The 12,002-nt window shown below is 41.7% G+C and overlaps 1 protein-coding gene across 7 annotated transcripts in view; it reads left to right on the top strand.

The window, feature by feature from the left end:
- XRCC5 (X-ray repair cross complementing 5) overlaps positions 1–12,002 on the top strand; it is a 97,508-nt gene that overhangs the window by 51,417 nt on the left and 34,089 nt on the right. For all 7 annotated transcript variants that reach the window (XM_084999040.1, XM_084999044.1, XM_013984470.3 and 4 more), the window contains 2 exons: positions 4,453–4,546; positions 5,940–6,009. In XM_084999040.1, coding sequence (XP_084855166.1) covers positions 4,453–4,546; positions 5,940–6,009 — 164 coding nt within the window. The remainder of the gene's footprint in view (positions 1–4,452; positions 4,547–5,939; positions 6,010–12,002) is intronic.

Below are 12,002 nucleotides of genomic sequence, written 5' to 3' on the forward strand. Positions count from 1 at the left end.
TCCAGAGATTCCTTGTTTGTGTATCAATTGTAGATTTTTGGTATGCAGTCATTCTGAAGTTTTGATGTAAGAGTCTATATGTGTATGAGATTGTTTTAAGTTGTTGTTCTCTTAATTGCAAGTTCATCTCCAGTGTCCTGCATTTGTACCCACCTCTTCTCATGATTTCTGATTTTGGTGGTATAATCGTGCATGGATGATTTCGTATCTTTACTGTATACATACCTTTACTGGTGAGCCTTGTCATTTGTGGCATTTTTGTTTCCTGTTGCTGTCTTTTCTTTTCTGCCTAGAGAAGTTCCTTTGGTATTTGTTGTAAGGCTGGTTTAGGGTTGCTGAAATCTCTCAGCTTTTGCTTATCTGTGAAGGTTTTGCTTTCTCCTTCAAATCTGAATGAGAGCCTTGCTGGGTAAAGTAATCTTGGCTGGAGGTTTTTTCCTTTCATCACATTAAGTATATCATGCCACTCCCTTCTGGCCTGCAGAGTTTCTGCTAAAAAAAATCTGCTGATAACCTTATTGGGGTTCCCTTGTATATTGTTTCTTTTCCTTCACTGCTTTCAAGATTTGTCTTTAATTTTGGTTAGTTTGATTAATATGTGTCTTGGTGTATTTCTCCTTGGGTTTATTTTATATGCTAGTCGTTGTGCTTCCTGGGTTTGAGTGAGTGGTTCCTTTCCCATGTGAGGGAAATTTTTGGCTATTATCTCTTGGAATATTTTTTCTGTCCCCTTCTCTCTCTCTTCTCCTTCTGGCACCCCTATGATACGAATGTTGGTGTGTTTAATGTTGTCCCAGAGTTCTCTGAGACTCCCTTCGATTGTTTTCAATCTTTTTTCTCTTTTCTGTTCTGCATCTGTAATTTCCACTAATCTGTCCTCCACCTCACTTATTCGTTCTTCTGCCTCCTGTATTCTGCTGTTAGCTGCTTCTAGTGAATTTTTTATTTCAGTTACTGTATTTTGCATCTCTTCTTAAGTTTTATATCTTGTATCTTTTTGGTCAGTGTTTCCTGTAAGTTATCCATCTTTGCCTCCAGTTTATTTCCAATGTCTTGCGTCATCTTCAGCATCAACAATCTAAATTCTTTTTCCTGGAGGCTGAGAATCTCCTCATCACTTAGCTGTTTTCCTGGGGTTTTTCCTTTCTGCATCAGCTGAGTTATGGTCCTCTGTCTTTTCATTTTTATAGGTTTTTGGTGTGGTGACCTTACAGATTATTTAAATAGAGTTGTAGCTGCTCTTCCTTCTGGTGTCTGCCCCCCTGTGGCTGAAGTCAGTATGGGGGCTTGGTGTAGGGTTCCTGATGGGAGGGGCTGATGCCTGCCCACTGGTAGGTGGAGTTGATTCTAATCCCTCTGGTAGGTTGGGCTTAGTCTCTAGATGGGATTAGAGGCAGCTGTGTGCCTGAGGGGTCTTTAGGTGGCCTGTTTAATGAGGGGCAGGTCTGTGATCCCACCTGGGTTGTTGTTTGCCTTGGGGCTTCTCAGCCCCACTGACTGACGGGTGGGGCCAGATTTTCCCAAAATGGCCCCCTCCAGAGAAAGGCTGCTGCTGAATATTCCAGAGAGCTTTGCCTTCAATGTCCCTCCTTCACAACAAGCCACATTCACCCCTATTTTCCCCCGATGTCCTCCAAGAACTGCAGTCAGGTTTGATGCAGATTCCCTTGGAGACTTTGCTTTGCCCTGGGACCCAGTGCACGTGAAAGTCTGTGTGTGCCTTTTAAGAATGGGGTCTCCGTTTCCCCCAGTCCTGTGGAGCTCCTGAGCACAAGCCCCACTGGCCTTCAATGCCAGATGCTCCAGGGGTTCTTTCTCACCATGCCAGATCCCCACATGAGAGTTTGATGTGGGGCTCAGAACTCTCACTCCTGTAGGTGAGTCTCTGTGAACCAGTTAGTTTCCAGTCTGTGGAGCTTCACACCCGGGAGGTATGGGGTTGTTTATATCGTGAAATCGCCCCTCCTACCTCTTGATGTGGCCTCCTCCTTCTTTTCTGGAGTAGGGTATCTTTTTTAAGGTTTCCAGTCCATTTGGGTGGAGATTGCTGAGTCTTTAGTAGTGAATTTTGTTGTTTTTAGGAGAGAAGTTGAGCTTCTATTCTGCCATCAACTTTTGTGTATTTAGAGTCTAGATCCTAGCTTAGTGGTCCACACACAGTAAGTACTAAGCAAATGTTTGGCTAAATAAATGAATTACAAAATATATATATGTATATGAAGAAAAGGAGAAAGAATAACAACAAATTACCCAGGGTCCCAACACCTAAATGCCACAGCTGTTAACATTTGTATGTCTGCTGTGACCTCAAATGGGTAGTATGTACCTTCCAGAGTCATTGCACTTTCCACTTCAAGTAGACCTTATGAGTTTAATATGTGTAAAATTCCTAATAATGTTATTAATGATTCAATATTGAGACTATTAAAAATATTTATTATTCCCTATTTCTGCTTATGTCTGGGCTTGCCTTTACATGCTCAGTTTTGGAGACTTAGTATATATCTGTATATCTATATCTATCTCTCCATCTGTCCTTTTTGTCTCTAGAATCTTATTATTTTTTTGTCTTTTCTAGGGCCACACATGTGGCATATGGAGGTTCCCAGGCTACCGGTCTAATTGGAGCTATAACCGCTGGCCTACACCACAGCCACAGCAACGTGGGATCCTTAAGCCACTAAGCGAAGCCAGGGATCAAACCTGTAACCTCATGGTTCCTAGTTGGATTCTTTAACCACTGAGCCACGACGGGAACTCCTAGAATCTTATCATGAAGGGTGTAAGCAATTCTTTATGTGATTCAACCTTGTACTCTCTCAGAATTTAGCATAGTGCTTTGTATGTTTTATACTTCTTAATCCCACTATATAAGTTAATTTGTATCCTCATCATAGGAACAAACTGAAAATCAGAGAGGACAGTTACTTACTAGACCCTCAACTCTAAATATGCAAAAATTAATACACAGTCAATATCTTCAAGAAGATGTGAGGCTCCAGCGCTAGCCAGAGGCAAAACTGAGACTAGATTCCAAGGCTTTTGTCACCAAATCTTCAGCAGTACTATGTTTTCTTTCTTTTGGGAAGAACTGGCAAAGGTTAACTGAAATGTCTGTAACAGACTCAAATTCTGATGGAATTTCATGCTTCCTCAGGTTTGTGCATTTTTTTGTCCATCTTTTGCTATCAAGACTTTGTGTGTTTCTTTCTTATTCTTCTTGAAGGAATGGAATCTGAATGACTCACACCTTTTATTGTTCCTGGTCCTCATCCTCTGTCTCTGCTTCTCTTTTTACTTCTTAAAAGAAAAAGGGCAAGTAGTGAATGGGAAAGATGTCAAGTAATAAAATGGGAAAGATGTCAAGTAATAAAACTTTTAATTCATGTTTGTAAGGCTGCAATGATTATTTTAGTTCTTTCATCTGGCTATAAGAGGGGATTCATTACTGAAACATTATTGAATAAGCCAGCTTTTGTCTTATTTTTCTTTGCTTTATTTTTAGGACAACCTCTTCAAGCCTCACTGTCTGAAAGTTGGGCTTTTGAATAAAAACATCACATTTAGAAGGACTAGATCTCAGTTACTAATTTCCTTTTTCATTTAGCCTTTTCTTGACAGCTGCTTTTGCCCAAGATTGATTATTTGTCTGGGAGAAAAATCTTCATATCTCTGTGTTCAGCAGCTTAAGGGAGATTATGAACAGAATCTTTGGATTTGATTTTCTTCTCCTTTGCAATTAACTTGACCTCCTCTTGACCTTAAGGCAGGCTCCTAAAGCCAGCGAGTTACTTGAGGCAAGATGTTTGATATACCTCCTTGGAGTCATCTCTCCCTTATCACACAGATGCTTTGGGACTCTGTTAGCATATTGCCCAAAAGAGAATGAGCAGAAAAGAACAAATTAAAAGTTTTCTTTTGAAAGTAGTTTTTTATAGTTTAAGACATCTCTAAGAGCAAGCTCTTGCATATTTAATTAGGGATTGCCTAGTACGTTTTGACAGCTGTAAGTAGAAGCTTATAAAGCGCTCACATATGCAATGGAGAAGATGGGTTATTGGACGCAAAGGTCTTCTATGTACATGGAAAGCTAATAGCTATCAATTCTGAGGCAGAAACTAGCAAATACTATCTGAAGGGTAAATGGCTTTCTTACTGAAATGTTAAGTTTCCATTACCTGTGGTTGTGGTTTCATCTTTTGAAAGGGCTTTTTGATGTGCCCGCTGATTATGAGTTTTATACTTCTGGAAACAAAGCCAGGGCTGCTCTAGTTGGGCTGTCAGCAGCTCAAGGCTGGGAAATGAGGCAGCTGTTTGTAAAGGAGAACTAAGTGTGGCTGTTTATTTTTGATTTCTGGAAAAATAAATTTATACTTTTCACATCAGCAGTTCTGGGTTTTGTATTGTTTGTTCTGTTTTAAGGGGGGGAAACCTCATTTCTTTCTTTTCCAGCCATGAAGAGGCACCCAGCTCTAAAAAACTGAAGACTGAGGAAGAGGAAGCCCACTTTCGTATCTCCAGCCTGGCTGAAGGCAGTGTCACCCGTGTAAGCAGAACTTGTCTGGCGTGCTCCCCTCTTTGAGGAAGGTTAGGGCTTGGGGGCAATTGCATCCATTTTTCTTAGTCCTTTAATGTAGCACTTTTCTCTGGCCCTTTCAGTATGTAAGCCACACGTGCCCATCCCACACTTCTTCCTTTAATTATTGTCAGTGTATTACCTGTAGAATTACTTAGGAAATATAGTACATCACTATACAGCATATGGAGCATGAAACATCATTTTTGCAGTTTTTTTGGTGGCTTCATTTTGCAGTTGTCTGTTTGGTCGCAATGGTAGGCTAAACAAGGGTTGATGATGGATAGGAGTGTTGATCTCCAAGCATGTGAACTTTACGAGTGTCACTCTCATTTCTTTTCTGATAGACAACTTTGGAACAGGTTTCACTCATTGAGGATTTCCCCAAACCAAGTATCCTTTGACACTTGAGATCTTTATTTAATGGGATGATTTTGGGAACTTGAACATATTGCCTTATTTTAAGTACCATTATTTTGAACTAGTGGATCTTAAAAGTTGTCCCTTACTACTGGCCAAATACACCAGGAAGGATAGCTGGAAAATGATTTGGATTTTATTTCAGTGTTTTGTGGTAAAAGAAAAAATTGTGACCTTATTTATTCTGGGAGCTTTTCTCACTGCTCTACCAGAGCAGACAGGAAATTTCAGTACATGTTGTACCAGAGTTTACCAGCCCTTCTGGCACCCCATTGTCTTCTTTTTCTCGAGCTGAACTTAGGCCCTATTAAAGTTGGGACTAGAAGGTAAAAGACATAAATATGATCAGAAAAGTCTATGTAACGTGGCCGAGATTTTCATCTTCAGAACTTCCCCCCAAGCACTGATCCACTTGTACTTTTGGGGACATGTTCAGTTTGGGGATGTTTGAATATTTTATCAAAACTTCGGTGCCGAAGGGTCAGCAAGTAGCAGGCCCCCACAAAGTACGGTTCATGAATCAAGCATCAGGCTATTATTTCTCATGTCATCTTAGTGGGGCAGAGCTCTTCTGAATTGGCCCTACACTGTGGAATCCTCCTCTTCTAATTGGTTGGGTGTGAGGAGGCACAGGCCATCTGCCCCATACAGCCTTTGGGCTGGGCGGTCTGGTGCCTTGGGTCATATTTCTGACTCCTCTGGAAGGAAGTCAGCTTGCATGAGCAGAGATGACTGAAAGTACAGACAGATGGCAGCTCTTTGACCACAAGGAATCTGCTAGCTTTTAGCAGAACCACGGAAATAAAAATGAATAGAAAGGGCCTTCATGGTGTCTCTGCTTCTATTTTCTAAGGACACGCTTACTGCATGTCTTACTGTCTTGCCTGGGGTGCTGCCAGAAAGAGAAGTGACTGCAGGTTAATTGTCTGTGGGTGTGTTCTAGGTCGGAAGTGTGACTCCTGCTGAAAACTTCCGTGTTCTAGTGAGGCAGAAGAAGGCCAGCTTCGAGGAAGGTAAGTGGTATTCCATACGTTCTGGACTTGGGGAAAGATGGTTAATTAAGTTAACTGATGTAAGTATAGGCCAACAAGTGTTGCCTTTTGTTGTAATGCTTTATATGGCAGTTTTCTTTCCTGGTGGATCTTCGTGACTGTCCCTTGTTAGTGAGCTCACGAGGCAACATTATGAGCACACAAGGGCTCAGCACAGGTCTGCTAAACAGGGAAGAGCTAGTTGGTAGGTCTCCCTGTTAAGAAGGCTGGGCCAGAGTCTTGGAGCTTTTAATTCCACTTCATTGAAGTTCTTTGGGCTCTTGTGAGTGAACTTGGAATAAAACATTTTTGTGTTATTATCTTCCTATTTTCTGAGGCATAGAACTCTTGTTCTCTCCCAAGAGAGAGATTCCTTGGCAATAGTCTTGGAAAGATCTTACTGTTGCCCCTAAATTTGATCCTTCTGAAATTGACTACATCCTCACATTATATTCAAACAGCTTCGAGGGTTCGATAGAGGGTCCCGAAGTGACGTTCATTCACCTGATTGTGTACAGGTTCCTGTTCATTCCCCCTTAACAAGTGGCAGCTGGTGATTGTAATCCTGCAGGTTTGTGTCTATAGCAGTACTACAGTCATCATTGCTGCCAGGGTCAGGTCCGTCTATAGGCTGCCTTCTCATGTGTGCACAGGACTTTCTCTTCCAACTTCTTAGCATTTTAGAGAGGAAAAATGATGCGTAAATGCCTAGCAACACTTCATTTTTTAATCATCTCTAGTGTCTAGCATGGGTCTAGGATGCCTTACTAGTTAGAGTGTGAGAATCCTAGCAAGATGCCTGGACTTACTGCACTGTTGCCTAAAGACAGTCATAGCCATCTGAGAGCATATAATCTGCCAGGCCAGATCCTGTTGGGGGGAACATAAAGGCCAAGGCTGTAAGAACTTCTGAGGAAGACCAGCTTCGCCCTCATGGTAATTTGCATTCCTTTAGATGGGGTGTGTACATTTTGTGTTTTGAAATGAGAAAGAGCTTTCTGTCCTGTTAAAGATTGACGTATAGAAGAACAGGTTGAGTTTTAACACAAAACAAAACTATATCTAAATAGAAGAAGGAAATCTAAAAGTAAAGTGACAACTTCTAGAAGGATTGGTGGAAACAGTACTTCAGAATTTCTCTCTTTCATATTTTGGGTTGATCAAAGGAGGCTTTCACACGAGTTCCCATTACTAGCAGAAACAAATCTGACTAGTAACCATGAAGTTGCAAGTTGGATCCCTGGCCTCGCTCAGTGGGTTAAGGATTTGGAGTTGCCATGAGCTGTGGTGTAGGTCGCAGACGTGACTCAGATCCTCCGTTGCTGTGGCTGTGGTATCGGCTGGCAGCTGTAGTGCTGATTTCATGCCTAGCTTGGGAACTTCCATATGCCGCAGGTGCAGCCCTAAAAAAAAGACAAAAAAGGAATTCCCGTTGTGGCTCAGTGGTTAACAAATCTGACTAGGAACCATGAGGTTGCGGGTTTGATCGCTGGCCTTGCTCAGTGGGTTAAGGATCCGGCGTTGCCATGAGCTGTGATGTAGGTCACAGACGCGGCTTGGATCCCGAGTTGCTGTGGCTCTGGTGTAGGCCAGCGGCTACAGCTCCTATTAGACCCCTAACCTGGGAACCTCCATATGCCGCAGGAGCGGCCCAAGAAATGGCAAAAGGACAAAAAAAAAAAAATGCTTTCACAGCATTGTACCTGTGTTGTCTCTGGCTGCATATTTCAACTTGAGTCTGGAAGGGGTCAGGAACACTGCTGTGACAGGTGAGCGCACTCTGTCGTCCATCATGATTATTAGGTTTTCGAAGAAAGGTTGAGGCCTTCCTAGCTTTTGATAATAATGTTATGGATTATCTCAGCCAAAGTCGAAGGTCATCCCTTTGGAAGTGATTGGGCTCCTGGTGTAGGTGTGATCTCTTCAGGGACTGAATCTAGCATCATCACCATTAGAAAGGCAGTTGCTAATTAGTGTCTACTAAGTTCAGGTCACCAGTGCTGGCACTTTGTTATACTCTTTGTCTGTGTAACCGCACTTAGCATCCCACACAGTCACGTGAGCAAGTGGAGAAACTATTAGAGCTTTAACAGCTGGTGCCAGCATTTTCTGAAAAAGAAAATTATTGGGAAAGTACTTTGATAAGTGCTTGGGATGGAGACTGAATCTCTGTCCCCAGGCTTGGTTATTGACCAGGGCTGGGGTTTAGGGAAGGGGGAAGCTTCCAGCGTCATAGAAGTGGAAAAACCAGAGCTAGTTCCAGAAAGGAAGGGAAGAGGAGAAGAGGAGAGAGGGAGAGCAAGTGAGTGAATTTACATACGGACACATGACTGCTGGTGTCAAGTGTCAGTAATACACTGGAACACTAGTCTTGAGAGCTCTGAGTGGGGAAACTGGTGAGGAGGCAGAGTATGGGGCCTGGAATTTCTTCTGGCAGAGCAGAGAAAGCATTTGAGAGCACCAGGGTCTGAAGAGATCTTGAGGGAGTAAATGCCTGAGAATTTGCTCACATCTTAGGAAAACATCATGTTTCCTCTAGGCTCAAGCAGCCTTGTGAAAATAACAAGGGCAGGTAATCCCTGATGGCATATAAGTTCCAATAAGTATTATTCCCATTTTACAGGTGGGAAAAACTATAAAACTAGAAGAGGTGAACTTCCTCCCAAATCACACAGGGATTCAAACCCATGTCTCCTTCAAGTACTGGATTTTTCTACATAGCAATACTATTTCTCCTGATTCCTAATGCCCTCCTTTCCTACATGTTTTTGTGGATTTTTTGGTATTTATTGATGTTTAAACATTATTAGGTCAAGTACCTCACCCTTGTATCTATAGAAAGGATTTTTTTTTCTTTTTTCTTTTATGGCCTCACCTGAAGCATATGGAAGTTCCCAGGCTAGGGGTCAAATTGGGGCTGCAGCTGATGGCCTCCGTGACAACCACAGCAACATCAGATCTGAGCTGCGTCTGCATCCTACGCCACAGCTCATGGCAATGCCGGATCCTTTAACCTACTGAGTAGGGCCAGGGATAGAACCTGCATCCTCATGATTACTAGTTGGGTTCGTTACTTCTGAGGCACAACGGAACTCCCCCAGAAAGGATTTTTGATGAGACTCTTCTTTCCTGTTGAAATGACAGAGTCCTGGCATGTTGCTGGGTTGTGATGCTGGAAGTCCCTCTGTACCTCTATCTGGGACTTGGTCAGTCAGCTCTCCAGTGACCTCACAAAAGCAGACTTTCTGCAGAGCTGTGAGAAATGGCACTGCCCACTTGTTAGCAACTGGTTCTGTTGCACGGTGCTAACATGGCTTTCCTTTTTTGCTTCAAGCTCCAGAAATTTTGTCTCTTTATTACTCTTCTACTTTGTTCTTCTGCTTGGACATCTCTTTACTAAAGCCCTTTGTGAGCCAAGACTCACTTCCCTTGCAAGCCAAAAAACACCTGCAGACTTAAAGCTGCCTCCCTGGTGTTGATCTTCTGGTGATCTCTGCCTCGGGCAAGGGAGGCAGAAGCCCTTCACTTTTCTCCAGTATATCTATTTTTAAAATTTAGTGCCCAAGCATGATCAATAATAGTTTTACTCTTAGTAAGGGCTTGGCTCTTTCACCTATTGTTATAAACTAAAATCTGGGTGTAATTCCTTCACTCCAGTGATAGTAACAGAGTCATACTGAGAGTATTAAGACCCTGTCCCCTTTTTCAGCAGTAGACAGCTACGCATTTTCTTACCTAGTTTTTGGTGTGAGGGATATCGCATGTCCTAAGCTTATTGGTATAGAGGAAGTGACACTGATGCCCAGGAAGGTGTTCTTTCTGGCCGCTGATGCTTTTGTGAGAGGTCTTTGATTTTAGGTGCTGTTCTTTTACTGGTACCTTTCTTCTTCCTTTGCTAACCACCCACTATTCTAGCACTGCATTTCTACAACAGGAAATTCTTGACCACGGCTACATATGTAATAATAATCATCTCTCAATGGTGAAAGTGGGGTTGTTTCCCTCACACAGTATTGCTAAGCTCCTCAACGCCATCATCTGCAATGTCTGTTATCTGTAGTTGTGGGTTGGAAGAACCTGCATCCATAGAGCTCTCAGAGACCCCTAAGGTAGTGACAAGGTGGTGGAGCTCTGTTCACCAAATTGAATTCACAGGAGCGTGATTGGTTAAAAAGCAAACCTGTCAAGAAAAGACGTCCTAAGTACAAATGGTGTGGACTCCTCTTTGGGGCCTGATATTTACCATTTGATTTATGTTCAGTCAGCAGTAATGTGCACACATCCATTTGATGGATGATGGTCACTTTATTCCAGCTACTGAGGTATTTAATTTTTCTCACATCTTTCTTTGCTCACTTTGTTTGGATCACATCTCATCTTCAAGCCTTTGTTCTCCAACCTATCTTATTCTCAAACATCAAACAATATCCTTTGAGTTTTAAAGGGCGTTTCTTAAAATTCACTTCTGCAAGATTTTCCAACACTAGGTAGCATGTGGTACAATTAGTAATAAAATTTTATTATTTGCTAAAGTCAAATAGACAGTTTTTTCCAACTCCGCTGTGTGGTAAAGCACTTTCTCATTGGCACCCAGTTTACTCACACACATTATGACTTTCTGCCAGGAATCAAGCTCCAACTTATGGATTCTCAAAAGCTGGGCTCTAGGAGAAATTTCATGTGTCTTTTCTTTTTTTAGTGGACCCTAGTTTATGTAATCTTTGGTATGAAACATGTAACCCTTTCCACATGAAAATAAAAAGATAAAAATTCGGCCTTTACTGTTTTACACAGAGCTGGAAAATTTAGGAAAAATAAGTTCTGTCAAATATCTTGAATATCTTGAGAGAAGGATTCCAAATACAAACAGAACTAAATTTAAATCATCTTTAGCCCTATGAAAGGTTTGTTTATTTTTTTAACAGTTTGACCTCCTTTCTTAGTCCTTTTCCCAGAATAGCTGTAATGCATCTAATCGTGAGAGGGAAAACACATGATTACAGATTCTAGAATTTAGCCTATACTTTTTTTTTATATATTTTTAGGGCCACACCTGTGGCATATGGAGGTTCCTAGGCTAGGAGTCAAATTGGAGCTGTAGCCACTGACCTGTGCCACAGCCACAGCGATGTGAGATCAGAGCCACTGTCTGGACCTACCCCACACCCATGGCAATGCCAGATCCTTAACCCACTGAGCAAGGCCAGGGATCTAGCCTATGTCCTTGTGGATGCTAGTCAGATTCATTTCCGCTGATCCACGATGGGAACGCCTATATTTTTTATTAAATATCTTACTTGTTCTTCACTTACTTTCTTCTTTCCTTTTTAGTTTTAAATCATTAGACTCCAAAACTTGATGATTCAGACTTATTTTATGCCTCACTTATCAATGATAAATCGTCTCTCATTCAAAAACAAAAGCCAGTTTATTTGGAAATGTTAAAGAATATCTACTAAAAGGGCAAGCTATTATTTGACATGGTAATTATGTATCAGTGACCCTTAGGGTCTGATTCATCTTCCATGTGGCATGGATTGAGGCCCAGAATAGTTAAGGTGACTTTGCACAGATTATTGCACATGTGTGGAAGACACTGGATCAGATTCCAGAGAGCCAGTTCTTGGCCTCTTGGGCCTAAAACTTCTTCATTGGTTGCTTAAATTCCATTAGATGGCACAGCACTGCTCTGAAGTTTACGTTTTAAAATAGTGAAACTCATTAACCAAATAATGGAAATGAAATTAAAATGAAGACCAAAAGAAAAATAAAAATGACATTGAAATCAAAAGACTGTCATATACATGCAACCTCTTTATAAGTGTTTTCAATTTTCTCTCTCTAAAAGGCTTCTATCCATTCTTACTTGGATTCTTTCCAATTCTTATCAACCTGTAGATCAGAATTTTCCTAATTATAGAGTGTGGCTCTTGCAGAATGTAGCCTGGCTGTCTGTTAAGAAGGAGAGCCAACTG

Source organism: Sus scrofa, chromosome 15 (genome assembly GCF_054392235.1).
Source record: "Sus scrofa isolate SSC_HxYL_T2T_F1_AM1 chromosome 15, Sscrofa_HxYL_maternal_Yorkshire_Landrace_v2.0, whole genome shotgun sequence".
NCBI lineage: Eukaryota > Metazoa > Chordata > Mammalia > Artiodactyla > Suidae > Sus > Sus scrofa.